At 43.7% G+C, this 16299-nt stretch overlaps 1 protein-coding gene across 1 annotated transcript in view; it reads left to right on the forward strand.

Annotated features, from left to right (window-relative positions):
- The window catches only part of LOC130189596 (sodium/potassium/calcium exchanger 3-like), a 48957-nt gene that overhangs the window by 2841 nt on the left and 29817 nt on the right, over nt 1-16299 (forward strand). The window contains exon 2 of the mRNA XM_056408469.1: nt 461-589. Within this exon, the coding sequence (XP_056264444.1) occupies nt 461-589 (129 nt within the window). The remainder of the gene's footprint in view (nt 1-460; nt 590-16299) is intronic.

The following is a 16299-nucleotide window of genomic DNA, read 5'->3' on the forward strand; positions in this document are numbered from 1 at the left end:
AACAACAACACAGCCGTATATACGCATGTGAGTGTTGATGGAGCTGCTACAATGTTAGTACAGCTTAGCACCAATCGATTCGAGCTCCATTTAGAAAACGAGCATTCGAAAAGTTATCTGCTCGTCAACTTGCGGACATGAATTCAGACTTTTTATAAATTGGCATCATATTGTAGTTTTATCCGTTTATTGCAAGTAAATCACAAAATCTGTTTATTTTTTACATCATACAGATGTAGTGAACCAGCATACATGTGGCTTTCTAGATACAGTGAATCAAAGTTTCAAGTCTTTGAGCTCATCCAAGTAAAACTTGAGCCCAAAAAGTCTTTCGCTCAAAGCATCGTATCACAGTTCCAGGTTGTCTTATAGGAACATCATGAAATCCTCTTGAGATGTAGCTGCACTTAAACGTCCTCCGAATCTGTTTTGACTTTTCACTGTGAATAACATCCCCCAGGTTTCCGTGTCTCCAGCCACAGCGGCGAGGACCAGGAGAGATGGGGAGGGAGGAGGCTACTGCAGGAAACGGACAACAGCAGCCTAGAGGACATGGAGAAGGAAGACTCTAAGAACTGTACTGCTCCAGGTAGGACAGAAACAGGATGAATGAAAGAGGACACTCAGATGTTCTCCCCCTCCCTCCCTCCTCCCTCCAGAACAAATCACCCCACATGTTCAGTCTTTCCATCGTCTCCTGTCCCCCTATTTTCTCCTCCTGATGTGGGGGTAACCCAGATTGTGAGGTCACATGATTTCCCATGAGCACAGGCTACAACAGTTGGTGACATTCCGGCTGCCTCACCGGTTTCCTCATTCAATCTCAGTCCCACTACTTTTTTAGGATTCTGCAGATTTCACTGACTCTCTCCACCCAGCTTTTCCCATCTCGCATCAACTCTGTTCTCATCTCTCCCGTTCCCTTCCTCTGTGCTTCCCTAATGTTTTCCCTCATTGTAGCCATGCACGTCTCAGAAAAAAAAATACCAGTTTCCATGGCGACCTTTTTATCTTATCATCAACCAGCGACTTCTCTTTGAGGCACTCAAGGATAGCGTGTGAGGATGCTGAAGGCACTGTTGGCAATGTTGAAATCACTCAGTCCAGTTAAAATGATTGACATAAGCCACTCGTAGGAGATTTTTTTCAATGAAATTATGCAAAAAAGTATTTAAAGTTATATACAAACATTTCTTGTCATGTAGTTTCGACTATTTCTCATTGGATTAATCCTGATGAATCTCGCCATCACCCATATCCGTGGTTATTTTTAGATGGAAGTTGGAGATGGGATACTGTTGTAATGGATGTGTACATGGTCAGGGGTAGAGATGGCTGCACTGCAGATCACGCTGTCTTTTATCATTTTTTAACTTCGAGTCGGAGACGACTTACCTCCCCTCACAGGGAGGGGCCGGTTCTCTAGTGAGCTCATTAAGGAAATGCCGGTCATCAATCTCCTTTCTATCCCCTCCCAAGGTTGAATTGTCATCCATAGCGGGAGTGTTGGTCAAAGTTCAACTCATTCTCTTCTCCTGCTTATTATACCGCTGCTCCCCTTTGCTCGTCTCAGGCTAAATTCACAGCACAATGCCCGGGTTGCTTCAGCCCCGGCCACCTTCTGGAGGACTGCAAGGTTTTTTTGTTGCTAAAAGAGACTATTTTCTGAAAGTCTTTCTCACTCTGGTGCTCCTGTCTCTGGTATAAGACAAACATGTAGCCATCTGGAGGCGTAGGGTTAGAACGAAGCTCTGCAGCTGCTGCTCGTCTCCGCTCGAGGTGTTGCTCCTAGCAGAACGCCCCCCAATCTATGGCCAAACTGTCGGAGGTCGAGGTGCATTGTGGATATTGCCGGGTACAGGTTTTGACAAAGACGAATAATGCGTAGAATATAGAAAACGATATCGCTGGTTTTCTGGTTCGATCCATCGCGAGTCTCCGTGGAGGTCTCTTTTAGCCATGCCGTGGTTGCCCTTAACATGTTGGCATTAAACATTGAAAAAGTATGCCATTGAATGAAGGGTTTTGGAGAATCCTTCAATATCCCGGTTCATGTGGACAGGGTCGAATTGAATTTATTGGAAACAGGGAGAAGAAGAAAACTCGCATCAACACTCGCTTTTCACAGGCGTACAGTGACCATGCCAATGTGCTGATGTTTAGTGAGTGAGTGAATCAGTTGTCATTGTTAGTCTGCACTGACCATCGCCCTCACTGGTCAAAATGACTAACTCCATGAAATAGAGCACCGTTAAACAAGCAGAGCCCCATCATGCTGACTCTGGATGGGCGGATCACAATCACAACCAGAACCTTTTATTGCCAAGTAGGTTTTTTTAGAAACAAGGAATTTGTAATGGCGGGTGGCGCAACATTGGACAATAACATTAAACAATCAACAACAATCAATACACGGCAATAATTGAAACATCTTAAATGTACAGTAGAATATAAATTATTAAATAAAGTGCACAGATGACAGTACTTTAAACAATGTAATGTAAGTGTAAGTTTAAAGTGACAAGTGTATTTAAAGTGAAGAATTGTCCTGGGGATGACAGTCAGTCAGTGGGAGAACCAGGCTCTGTTCATGAGGGTCAGTGGGGGAACCGGGCTCTGTTCATGAGGGTCAGTCGGGGACCCGGGCTCTGTTCATGAGGGTCAGTCGGGGACCCGGGCTCTGTTCACGAGGGTCAGTGAGGGAACCGGGCTCTGTTCATGAGGGTCAGTGGGGGACCCGGGCTCTGTTCACGAGGGTCAGTGAAGGACCCGGGCTCTGTTCAAGAGGGTCAGTGGGGGACCCGGGCTCTGTTCACGAGGGTCAGTGAAGGACCCGGGCTCTGTTCAAGAGGGTCAGTGGGGGACCCGGGCTCTGTTCATGAGGGTCAGTGGGGGACCCGGGCTCTGTTCATGAGGGTCAGTGGGGGACCCGGGCTCTGTTCAAGAGGGTCAGTGGGGGACCCGGGCTCTATTCACGAGGGTCAGTGGGGGACCCGGGCTCTGTTCAAGAGGGTCAGTGGGGGACCCGGGCTCTGTTCATGAGGGTCAGTGGGGGACCCGGGCTCTGTTCATGAGGGTCAGTGGGGGACCCGGGCTCTATTCACGAGGGTCAGTGAAGGACCCGGGCTCTGTTCAAGAGGGTCAGTGGGGGACCCGGGCTCTGTTCATGAGGGTCAGTGGGGGACCCGGGCTCTGTTCACGAGGGTCAGTGGGGGACCCGGGCTCTGTTCACGAGGGTCAGTGAAGGACCCGGGCTCTGTTCATGAGGGTCAGTGGGGGACCCGGGCTCTGTTCAAGAGGGTCAGTAGGGGACCCGGGCTCTGTTCATGAGGGTCAGTAGGGGACCCGGGCTCTGTTCATGAGGTTCAGTAGGGGACCCGGGCTCTATTCAAGAGGGTCAGTAGGGGACCCGGGCTCTGTTCATGAGGGTCAGTGGGGGACCCGGGCTCTATTCAAGAGGGTCAGTAGGGGACCCGGGCTCTGTTCATGAGGGTCAGTAGGGGACCCGGGCTCTGTTCATGAGGGTCAGTAGGGGACCCGGGCTCTGTTCATGAGGGTCAGTGGGGGACCCGGGCTCTGTTCACGAGGGTCAGTAGGGGACCCGGGCTCTGTTCATACGGGTCAGTAGGGGACCCGGGCTCTGTTCATGAGCATGACTGCTGACGGGAAGAAGCGGTTTGTGTGGCGTGAGGTCTTGGTCCTGATGGACCACAGCCTCCTGCCAGGTGAAGGGACTCAAACAGTTTGTGCCCAGGGTGTGAGGGGTCGGCTACAATCTTTCTTGCTCGCTTCACTGTCATACCAATAATATACCCAATATTAAGGGACTACAACTATAACTTGGCTGACATATCCCGACTGAAGCCCCCCAAAAATGTCAACCTCATAGTGGCACTCGAGTAAAGGTCAGGGGGCGTCTCATAGATGGGTGATGCGTCTCCACTTCCTCCGATTGCACTAAAGAATGTCTTCATTTGGAGCCAGAGTCTGGGTTCGGTCCAGAAAGACACAACTAACAATCTCTGTAAATACATTTGTGATCAAACGTACACATGTTTTATGACAGACGTGGAAAGTTACATCTTCTCTCTTGTACAGCTCCCGAGCCTCAGACTCCGTGAGTACTTCACACCGAGCAGCTCGGCTTCAGCTGAGCTGTTATGTCATCCATCTCTACATGCGATCACGTTGAAGCTTTTGTGCACAACCAGACAGTTTTCTCTGTGTGTGTGTGTGTATTTCCATTGCTTAACCCGCCAGAGAGAAGAACCCAAGCTTGTCTGAGGAGGACGTGTCCCGACATGAGCTCTGTGCTCTGTGGGGGGGGGGGGGGGGATGCAGCACGACTGAGCGGCCTGATTGGTGATCAAGTGCTGTAAGATAAGGGAGAGAGGAGACAGACAGACCCATCACTCTTTCATTTCTCAGTCAAGGAGAGAAGACAGGAAGCACATGCAGGAATACTTACGTCAGTCTTTCTCGGCCTCTAGCACCTTGAGGTCTGCAAATAAAAGATCTCAAAGAGAGTCTTCTGGCTCCAGAAGGGCGGTGAGTTTACATACGTGTCCTTGTCAGTGTGTGCACGTATAGGCGGGGAGATGGGTCAAAACGGAGCCCCCTGCTCTAAACCTTCCCCTTTGTCGTGGGAAACAGGAGCTGTTCACTTGGTTAACGTTGCTGTCCAGATGCAATGTCCGAGGCCACGCTGTACTTGCCTTCAGAGGTGGGAAATACGAAAAATCTATCCGCTTTTGAAGAGGTCAGAGCAGATTATTCATATGTTTCATCTAAATGCACATACACACACGCACACACACACACAAACACACACCACCACTATCCTGATGCATTTGTCTCTCAGACACACGTCCGATCGCAGGTGGTGGATCCACACCTGAGCTGTGTGCTAGACGGATAGTCAATCTGAGGGTACCCCCGGTCATGTGAGCGATTTCTCCAGCCCCCCCCCCCTCCGCCCCTGAGGCTGTCCTCCTCCGTTATTGAAGATCCTCTCAGCTCGGCTCCGACGCAACACTACATTTTAGGAAAGGAGGCTGCTGTGACTTAATCAGGGCTTCCCTGTGACAAACCGTCCGGAGGAGAGCCTGGAATAGTATTGATTAATGAGAGGGTGGCGGCCCTGGCTTCGGCAGCCCTGGAGGAGGGAGCGTGTGTTTGTTCCTCCTGCCTCCTCCACATGTCCCGAGTAGGTAATCATCGCCATAACGCAGCGGAGAAATCAATCCAATCAGGGACGCAATATAACTCCACTAATCAAAAGCAAGAAATCTCCTCTGAGAAATCAACATATTACAATATTATCTCTGAGTGACTCCCAACACAATGACGGTGTTAACACACGAGGTTTCCTTTCCTTCACAGCACTAGACTGACAGTGGGGGTCCTGCGGGTTCTCTGCCCGTTTCCCTTCTCACTCCGCCTTACTCTCCTCTACAGCATTCGTCCAACAGGATTCCTGTCCGTCTCACTTTAGTCCCCTTTGCTCATGTGTCGACTTAACCTTGCTTCCTACCCTAGTTCCTCTGCTGAGGGAAAGAGGACACGGGTTGTTTTCCAGGCTGCTGAAGTGGCCCCACAGACCTTTTTAAAGATTCATCTTGCTGGTGGGAGGGAGAGCACATTGAGGCCGCTTCCCCGAGTGCCAGCGTTGTCCTCCTTTCACCACTGCTAGTCTGGGAGGACATAACGGCATAAACAGGCATGTTATACCTTTATGAGACTGTCATGTTCACAGAGTTTGCTTGGCCCCAGAACATTATTCACGAGATGAATTTAACAGATTGCATCAAACACTTTGTAAACTACATATCGTTGTGTGTGTTTACTGCAACGCAGTAACACACAGTATCTTGAGAGCTGACCTTGAGCGCAGGTCTGCTGATAAAGAACATTTCTTTTGTCGCAGTGGAAAAAGTAATAAGAGCCAACAGTGGCAAACAACTATAACCTATAATACGCTGAAATGATTTACAGAGTGTGTTGTGGTAAAGTATGCGGCCGACAATTTCAGCACACTTTGCAGACAAGTAAAAAAAAAAAGGAGACTTTGGGGGAAATGTGATGACTAAGATTTACCATCTCTCTAAAGAAAAAAAGAGAATAGAAACGAGCAATTAAAATGAAAGAAAGGTGAACATAAAGCACCGTGACTATAAACACACGTTCAAACCTGTGATGCAGGAAAATATTCTCTCTCCACTAAGATGGCCTCATGCAGGAGATGGATACGATCTATTGCTCCCGTCCTTCATGGGAAACAATGTCAGCTACGCTCACTTCCCTTCAGAACTGATGATCACGTAACGCTGCGTGAGGCACCTGCTGCTTCGCTGTTTGCTCTCTGAATGCTACAGAGATGCATCTCCTCTCCTCTTCCACGCGAAGCATGAATCTCAATGCAGCTCAGATGAACCCCGAGCTGGCTGAGCTCCATGCATGGATCCAACAGACGGAGCTCAGCCAGCACCGCGGTCCGGCTGTGCAGCCGGTGTTACCATGGCGATGTGAGTCATCGACCCTGTACTGAAGGCCAGGGTTTGTGCCCAAACCAATCGGGGGTTTGGTTATTGGCATTTCTAAAGTGTCTTTCGGGTGTTCTGAGAGCTCAAAGAACTGTGCACTACGTTCACCCTCACACACACACTCATATTCACACACATCAGTGACGCAGTCTTCATTGTCCACATCCATCAAAGTTCACTAAGACTGACTTTCCGGTTCAAGACTTAGTGTTACTTCTTGTAGTTGTGGGATCACAAGGTTGTCATGTCATGATGAACTAGTTTTGTTTGGGTTTTACCCTCAAACAGAGAGATTCAGATTAGTTAGCTTCAACTCCTGACTTCTTTCAAACCTGTCTGATCATCTCACTGTTCCTGTCAACCTTTGTTGGAGGATTTTGGGCAATCTGACATGCTGCTTCAGCCCCTTTTTGACTACCAATCCATCTCCTGTCAGCTCTGTAAGGGGCGGGGCTATTAGAGACCCCGCCATGACAGCTGGAGGGCTTCAACCGCTCTCGAGTCGATTTTGTGGCACAAGATCTCAAGTTTGTTGGTCAAAGTTTTTCAAGATTTTCAGTTTGTGCTTGTGTGCCTTAATTAAAGACTCTGGTAACAGCTGATCTGACTCTGTCTTTGATTGCTGCCACTATTTTCCCTGTTACAGCTCTCTATTATACAGCTCTCTATTATACAGCTCCCCTGGTTCTCTTCTCATGGGCGTGTCTATACCCGGTTCCCGTGAGACCAAGGAGAAGAGGATCAATGAAGCAGAATAACCCTGTAGTCATGAACTAGTGAGTGATGTGTCACACTCTAACCATGCACAAACTATTTACTTCTCTCCCGCTGAAGGATAGACTCATGATATATGTGTGTGTATTCTCCATAGTTTGTGTGCAGGGAAGGGGAAAAAGCGTGAGTCCTTAAATGTTACATTACTCAGCGGTAACTACACTCACAACATGTGATGTGTCAGCCCGCATCACCATCGCCCACTGAGCATGTGCAGAACAGACCCCCGGCCCTCCATGTGCGCTCGGAACGTGCACAAGATGTAGATGGGATGAGCTCGTACAGACCCCAGAGGGTGGGAGCTGCAACTTTAATCAGCTTTCTTTTGTTTTGCTGAGCGCCTTCACCCCCCACCCCCACTCCCTCCTCCTGGCTGTTGTTGTTGTTGTCTTTTATGTTTGCTCTTAGTCTTTGTATTCCCGGCGCCAGTAAATCATCCATCGCTTCACATGGCAGCTGTGCGCTTCTTGTTTTCCATCATCACCATAACCTGACAACTCTCTTTGCTCCACCTTCCTACCCAGTCCAGTCAATCTCCCAGAAGTCTGAGCTTCCGATGGAGTAGAGGCCGACTTGAGGTGTGTGATAGTTCAGAGTCAATTATGTGTTTTTTAAAAATGATTTGAAAGCCAATATTATTCCGTTTTTTCAAAATTGGCAAGAAAGTCTGAACTTATTTTTTAGTTCGGGGCGATTGCGTGGAGTGGTGCTCTGTGACCCTGCAGAGCGTCTGGCCTCCCTTCACGCCGCCAGAATCTAATCTCAGCTCACAGCATCCAAACATCAAGTGGCCCAGCATCCCAGCGTCTCAGTTCCCAGCATCCGAGCTCCCAGTGCCCACAAGCTCCACCGCCGGCAACATTTTGATGGTGGTCAAATTCATTAGGACTTTTAGTTTAGTTTAGTTTATTTCGATCAGCAATACTATACAAAAATCAAAATTTCAACAAAAGAAGAAAGTGGCCGACCGAAAGGGTCAAGGCTGAAGCTATCAAACTTATAAGTGCCCTAACCTATGCTTTCATGAAAATACTTATTTTAGAGAACCATTACATATACCTATATATATATATATATACATAAACATATACACATGCATACAAATTCACACACCCATATAAACATATATACACACACATACCTACATATACATAAAACAATCAACAAAACAAAAACAAAAAAGCTTGTCCCCATTATCCGTTACTTATGAAGCGTCATCAATGTTGATACGTCTGTACTTGTCCAGAGTCATGTCTTTAAATTTTTTTGGGAATATCACCAGATTCTTACTTTCCTTGATGTCATCAGTTAAACTATTCCACTGTTTCACCCCACAGACAGATGTACACATGTTTTTTAGAGTTGAATGAACAATCGGCTGTTTGAAATTCCATCTCCCTCTTAGTTCATACTCTCCTTCTCTATCTCTAAAAATCTTTTGAATATTTCCAGGAAGTGAATTATGTTTAGCTTTGTACAGAATTTGTGCTGTTTTGAACTCTACTATATCCCTAAGTTTCAGTGTATGTGATTTTAAGAACAGTGAATTGGTGTGCTCAAGATATCCTACATTATTTACGATTCTAATTGCTCTCTTTTGCATGATGCATAATGGCTGGAGGGTGCTTTTGTAGGTGTTCCCCCACACTTCAACACAATAGGTCATGTATGGTAGAATGAGAGTGTAATATAATGTCTGCAATGATTTATAGTTCAGTATGTGCCGTGTTTTGCATAATATCCCTACAGTTCGTGCTAATTTGGACCTTACATACTTGACATGTTGTTTCCAGCTAAAGTTGTGGTCGATTATCACACCTAAAAATATATTCTCTAAAACTCTTTCCAGCATAACACTATCCAACATTAATTCTACCGGAGTATTCGGATGTATATTTTTATTACCAAAAACCATAAATTTGTTTTTTTAAATGTTTACTGATAATTTATTGACATCGAACCACAACTTTAGCTTACTCAATTCTGCCGTGACAACCTCCAACAGCTGCTGAAGGTTCTCCCCAGCACAGAATACATTAGTGTCATCAGCAAAAATAACATAATTCAATATTTTAGAAACATTGCAGATGTCATTGATGTACAGTATAAATAATTTCGGTCCAAGAATTGACCCCTGCGGAACACCACATATAATATCTAAGAGAGGAGACCTAGCTACACCCATCTGAACAAACTGTTTTCTGTTTTCAATGTAACTTTTTAACCAATTTAGCCCTACCCCTCTAATCCCATACCTTTCCAGTTTATGTCTTAAAATACCACGATCAATTGTATCAAACGCTTTCTTTAGATCGACAAAAACACCTACTTCAGTCTGATTTTCCCAGCTGCTCCTGAACGCATCATCTCACTCTTCCGGTAAGCTTTGGTTGCCAGCTCAACAGCGATGATGACTTCTTCTCTCCTCTCCCGCTCCCTCTTGCTCAGTGTGTCTCATGTATATGCCTCCCCCCCTGCCATGATAAATGAATACATACATTGTTATTTGCTTTATTTAGGGTGGAGGGGTTGGGTTAGATGTTAGATGCGGCTATCGCTCCTCAGACAGCTGCTAGTTAGCCCGCCTCTCCCCGCGTAGCCCGGGCGTGGTGGTCAGTTGTTAGCTGTAGCTGTGCCCAACTGCGTGCCGGGCGGTTGTTGGTTAACTTTTGGTTGGGAGTCACAGTAGCGGTCTACACACGCTGTGCACCAAATTCCTCAACCACTTTTCGTTTTTTTTCCCTGCACGCTGACACCGCTGAGGAACACAATCGGCTCTATAGGGGAGCTCAGCAAAACGTGAAATAGGATAGCGGCCAGCCTGGGCGACGTGCTGAATGCCTGTGCCTATGGGGAGAGGCGGGCTGGCTCGCCGGTCTGGTTTGAGGATTGGAGACATACAGAGCGGAGGGCCGCCGCCGGATGCGCCCGCGGTGTGCACCGGGAGCCCCCAATCAATGTGTTTATTGATCTGTGTGTGTCGCTGTCCCAACCTCTCCCGTATTTTCTAATTTTCTTTGTCTCTTGGAATTGTGTATGAGAATGTCGTATGCGAATTGTATGGCGAATCAAGGTGGTGCCCAGCTGAAGCTAAAGGGTTAGACGAGAAAGCTGTCTGACTACGTGACACCATCTCCCACTGACTGAGAACCTGATCAGAACAGAGCGCATGACCAAGTTGATCACCGGACCAAATCTCATTTCTGCGAATATGACTGACAGGACCCGAGCAACAGATCCGAACAGACAAGTAGTGTAATTCCAAAGAGATTTCTTCCATTCAAGCTTTTGCCCACCACTTTCCTAGCTTCCACCTGTGTTAGAGTTGAGACTAGAGTAAATAAATCAAAGTCAACTCAAACAATAAAATTAAAATAAGAGAAGACAAGTTAACACAGATAACATATTAACCTTAACTGAAAGGTCTCCTAAATCAAATAAATGGGTCTCAAATGTCATAATCTGTTGTATAATCTTTGTTGATCTCTGTCATCTAAAGCTGTGTTGACTGAAACCTTAATATCACATATTCACATTGTGTGATTGCCTGAATCTGAAACTCCAAGTCAATATAATACTCACTATGTCTGCATATATACGTCGACTCCTCCAAGTCATATTAATAGAGGAGAGATCAAGCAATAGGTGTTGAGGTAATTAATAGCCAATCTGAATCCACAATATTAATTCATCTCAACAAAAATCACACTACATCACACTACAGCTTTATTTTCTCTTTTCATCAACCAACCAGGTTTCTTAAAACCGATAAATTTATTATTGTTGGATTTTTTAATATCATGGTGGATGTTGATAATGATTGCCTTAGTGCTGCATGCCTTGACCTTGGACTCGATTGTGGCTTCTGTCAGAGTACCACTCACAGCTTTCACAGGCTTGACGCTTGATCTTGTTCTTCTTATATACATGGATGTGATGATTTTCTTGACTTCCTTCTCCACTTCTGTCTCTTCACAACCCCCACAACCTTTTTTTTGAATTTATATACGGGTGTGTTAGTCAAAAAAGTAGTTTACTAGACTAGATAGCTAACTGATGCTGGCTGTACTTAAATTCGCGATTCCTTTCTGTCTGTATTCGATACCACGTCTCAATATAACATATAGGACTCTGGTCCTGGTCTTTTCCTCAGATTGATCATCTTCTCATCATGACAGTGGTGCCATATCTGAGCCTCTGACTCTGAAGAAGAAGGACGAAGAAAGAAGACTGAAGAAGAAGAGGTTTGGCCTGGTATAACCGCTGAACCCTGAACTGAAGCAAGCAAGCAAGCGCTTGAACGCAAGGCGAGACATGATATCTCAAAATATCTCCGCTTAGTTTAAGATAAGATAGTCTTAAAACATATAAGAAGGCCCTCCGTGTAAAAGATTAAGCATCAAAACAACAAAATAAAAAAAAAAAAAAAACAGCTCTGTGGGCAGGTCAGCACTAAGCTGTAGAGACTCTATTGATGACTGTCTTGGAGTGAAAAAGATTTAAATTCCTAAGAACCTATTTTAAATGATCTTTTTATGAAATTAATGAAGATTTTAATTACAATTCTCTTGCCTTTAATATCTGTTGCCCATAACCAGTGCCAAGGATTTTCTCCTATCAATGGCCCTTGTAACCGCTGTATGCTATTTTGTATATTTGATTCCTTTTCTCCTATCAACCGTGACCCGTCTACCTGTCTCTTGGACCCCCATCCCGGGACTCTGCTTAAAATTACGTGTTGCACGTGTGGCTGCTAACAAGCTGTATTCCCTTGTCAAGGTGGCTCTAGTTTATACACCTCCTGTGTCTCTGCTAACTGGCTCCACTACCACTGGAGAAGGTCCTCTCACCATCTCTAACCTCTCTTCCTCCAGATCATCTGGCTCCAGTCTTCTTCATCCTCTAAGATCCCTTCCTCTCCAAGAATTCCTTTGAGTTTGAAAAAAATGTCATGTCAACCACAGTTTTAAGAGGTTTACACACAAATACAGTTAAACAAGGACTCCATCATGAGGGTACTGGTGAAATGACCTCTTAGTGCATGATTCTGAAATTACAAATGACCTCTCCCTTTGACCAGACTGAGGACTTACCCTTGTTTTCGCACTGGCTGACCTTTTGTTGTTTCATCACAGATGGGAGTTTTTCATTTGTTTATTCACGCACTGGTTTAATAATTTTATTTCAAATCCGGTTTGTTTTTGGTTTAAGTTTATTTAATTAAACGACCACCATGGCATAACCACCAACGTTAATCACACAGGTTCTGAGTACCATTTATTGGACTTATACATGCTTCCTTTGGTTAATATGACCAAACTTATTGATAAAAACTCTGCAAAAACTCAAGCATGTCATCACTACATAAAATCATAAAATGATCTCAGTAAGAACATCAAAAAACAAAACCAACTTATAAAAACATAAAACAGTACAAAACAGAATAATTTTAAACTCAAAAATTCGAAGACCAAAACACTTAGATTTGCAACTCTCCTGCAACCTCATCATTCAAATATCTATCGATGTGACTGCCCTGGCATCCAACACGTAAAGCAAATCTCCTGGCTGTCTCTTTATTCCTCGGGTCTTTTCAAACTTCAAATCTTTCCGTAAAAAAAAAAAAAGGCACCTTTTGTACGTATTCATTCATTTTCAAATTCAAAACATCTATTCTCAAAAGAAAAAGATGCAGAAAAATTGGTTTTCAAAACTGAATGCTGATGGAAGAATGCTCGCAACTCCTTATTAAGTCTCTGCTCTGCAATCACTGCTAGGTCCTCACTCAGAATCATGAATCACTCAGCTCGTGTTCTCAACTAAAAGAGAAAAGATCACTCCTCACTCATCCACATCTCACTGGCTTGCTCTAAAAGTAAAATCAAGAAAAATTTTTTCAAAAATTCTCCTACTTGTAGTTCATTTCATTAGTGATGCTTAATCATATTTTAAGGAGCTGGTCAAGCTCACTCTTTTACTGAACCACTACGGTCACTAAATGTAGTTCTACTATCAGTTCTCACAGTCTTAAAGCCAGAACCTTTTGTTATCAAGCCTCTTATCAAGCTCCTTTGCCTCCCAACAGCCTCCGGGTAGCAGACACTTCAGTATTACAGCAGACATTCGTCCCAGGATGCACTGAGTACCCTATAGCGCTTTTTTTTTCAGATAAATCCTCTTGACTCTACCCTGGTCCCTGATAGGCTGCTAAGGTGCTTCCTCCTTTTGCGAGGGCTTAGGATGCTGGTAGGAGTACCTATGCCTTTTTTTCTCTCTCTCACATTCTTTTCATCTCCTTTCTGTTTTCTCCTTCTCTCTTCCTCCGGACTCATCATCGGACCCTACCCTATCTGCTCAATCCCCTATGAGGCGGATCTGGGGTCTGCCTGCCTGATTGAGTCTGTGGAGACTCCCGCTCCTGTCCATGATACTGACCTGCTCCTCCCTCGCCCTCTGCCTCCTGATCACACCTTCTCTCTGTCATCTGATCCTATCTCTCTCCTCTGGATAATGGATGTCCTGTCATCTCTCCTGAATGTATTGTATCTTGTTTTCTTCATTACTCCTATTTCTGTCATATTGTTCCTATTATCTTATGTTCCCCTTCTGTACACCTCCATCTCCTCTCCTGTCCATTTCTTTTTTTCTTTTTTCTCTGTTTCTTTGGGAGATTTTCTTCCTTTTTTTTCTTGTTTGGGCAGGGATGTCTATGATTTTGTTGTAGTGAGTGTATGTGGCAAAATTTGAATTGAATTGAATATTTTTTGTTATCACTGTTACTTGTTAATTCTTCGACTAAATCCATTAAAGCCATTGCAGTTGATCTATTCGTTCTAAAACCATATTGTCTGTCCATAAGCAACTCATATTTGTCAACGAAGCTGTCCAACCGCACAACAAAGAGCTTTTCGAGAATTTTAGAGAACTGGGAGAGCAGTGAAACTGGCCTGTAATTAGTAAATAGGTGTTTTTCTCCAGCTTTGTGTACTGGGATCACTTTAGCAGTTTTCATATTGCTGGGAAAGCATCCCAAGTCAAACCATAGATTACAGATGAAAGTTAGAGGGTATACTATAGTGTCAATTACTTGTTTTATTAAAGTCATGTCAATACCATTCCAATCCAGAGATGTTTTGTTCTTAAACTTCTGAACAACGTTAATAATTTCATTTTTATCTGTACCTCTCAAATAGATAGTATCTGGATTTCGTTCTCCATAGAATATTTCAGCACCTCCTCCTTGTGGAGGGTTTATTTCATTTGCCAGTTTGGGCCCCACATTCACAAAGAAGTTGTTGAAGCTCTCCACCACCTCCTTCTTGTCAGTGATTGTCCTATAATTATCTATAAAATAATTAGAAAAGCTGGAGCTATTTTTTTTCTTCCTAATGACTGAGTTTAGTATGTTCCATGTGCCCCTGATATTATTTTTATTCTTTTCTAACATTAAATTGTAGTAATCCTTCTTACATTTTCTAATAATATCAGTTAATTTATTTTTATATCTTTTATATTTCATTTCTTTTTCTCTAGTTCTATCTTTTATAATTTTTTTGTACAAGGTGTTCTTTTTTACAGGCATTCAACAAGCCCTTTGTGATCCATGGTTTATCAGAGCTATTGATTTTCTTATTGCTTTGTCGCATTGGACAGCTTCTATCATATATTGATAAAAAAATATCCAAGAAAGAGTCATAAGCAGAGTCTACATCCACTGCTTCATAAACAGTTCTCCAGTCTTGTCCCAGCAATTCCCTTCTAAAAGCATCAAGGGTAACTTCTGTTCTTACTCTACTCTGTCTTGTTATACCTTCATCCTTCATCATTTTATGTTCACAATCGTAGATAACAAACACTGGTAGGTGGTCACTTATATTATTAATAAGTAACCCACTAATTAAATTATCTTCCATGTTATTAGTAAATATATTATCTATAATTGTTGCTGATTGAGCTGTTATTCTACTGGGCTTAGTAATAATAGGGTATAAGCTCATACTGTACATTGTCGCAGTATATTCATCAATCGATAATAGTTTATTTGGATTTAATAAATCAATATTGTAATCCCCACAAATGAAAGTGACTTTCTGCTCAGTGTTTGTAAACATACCTTCCATCACTTCCTTGAACTTCTCTATACTGGAGCTGGGGGCTCTGTAAACACAACTAACAATAAGATGTTTCTTTTTCCTCATGAAAATCTCTATAGAAATACATTCACACACATCCTCAATAGCAGCAGTCATGCAGTTAATAATCTTATATTTAAGTCTTCGATCAACATACAAAGCTGTCCCCCCTCCCTTTTTGTTGTCTCGTTTACTGAAATTTAAATCATACCCTTCCAGTTCAAAATCCACACCTTTCTCCAGACTAAGCCAGGTTTCAGAGATGGCTATCACACTAAAGGGTGAGGTGAATTGACCTAGATAATCTTTTATATTTTCAAAATTGGCATATAAACTTCTGCTATTGAAGTGTATGATCGATATTCCATGTCTTAGATCAAATTTATTATTAAACTGGTCATCAGTGTAGTACTGACAATTACTAGTCAAATTCTTTAAAAAATAAAAGGACTGATTCTGGTTAATTTCAACCTCTGTCTTGATTTGGTAGTTTGGGCCATCATTTCCGTTAATAATATTAATAAAATCAAAACATCAAAAGGTGAGGTGACCAAGCTTTAAAATAAGTTATTAAGTTTTTGTATTTTGTTCATCAGAACCATTCAGATTTCCATTGTGTGATCAGTTTATCCAAATAATGACAGATATGGGGGGGGGGGGGGATCTGAACTAGGAGGTATAATCTTTCATTGATCGATTGTCTTTGTGGGGAACTGCAGGCCCATGAGTGTCAGATCATGGTGTGTTTGTACTGTTGTGTCTGAGGTCCACACACACACATACACACACACACACAGACAGACACACACACACATACTGTACATACACATACACACACACAGTGAAATCCT

This window comes from Pseudoliparis swirei, chromosome 24 (assembly GCF_029220125.1).
Source record: "Pseudoliparis swirei isolate HS2019 ecotype Mariana Trench chromosome 24, NWPU_hadal_v1, whole genome shotgun sequence".
NCBI classification, from domain to species: Eukaryota; Metazoa; Chordata; class Actinopteri; order Perciformes; family Liparidae; genus Pseudoliparis; species Pseudoliparis swirei.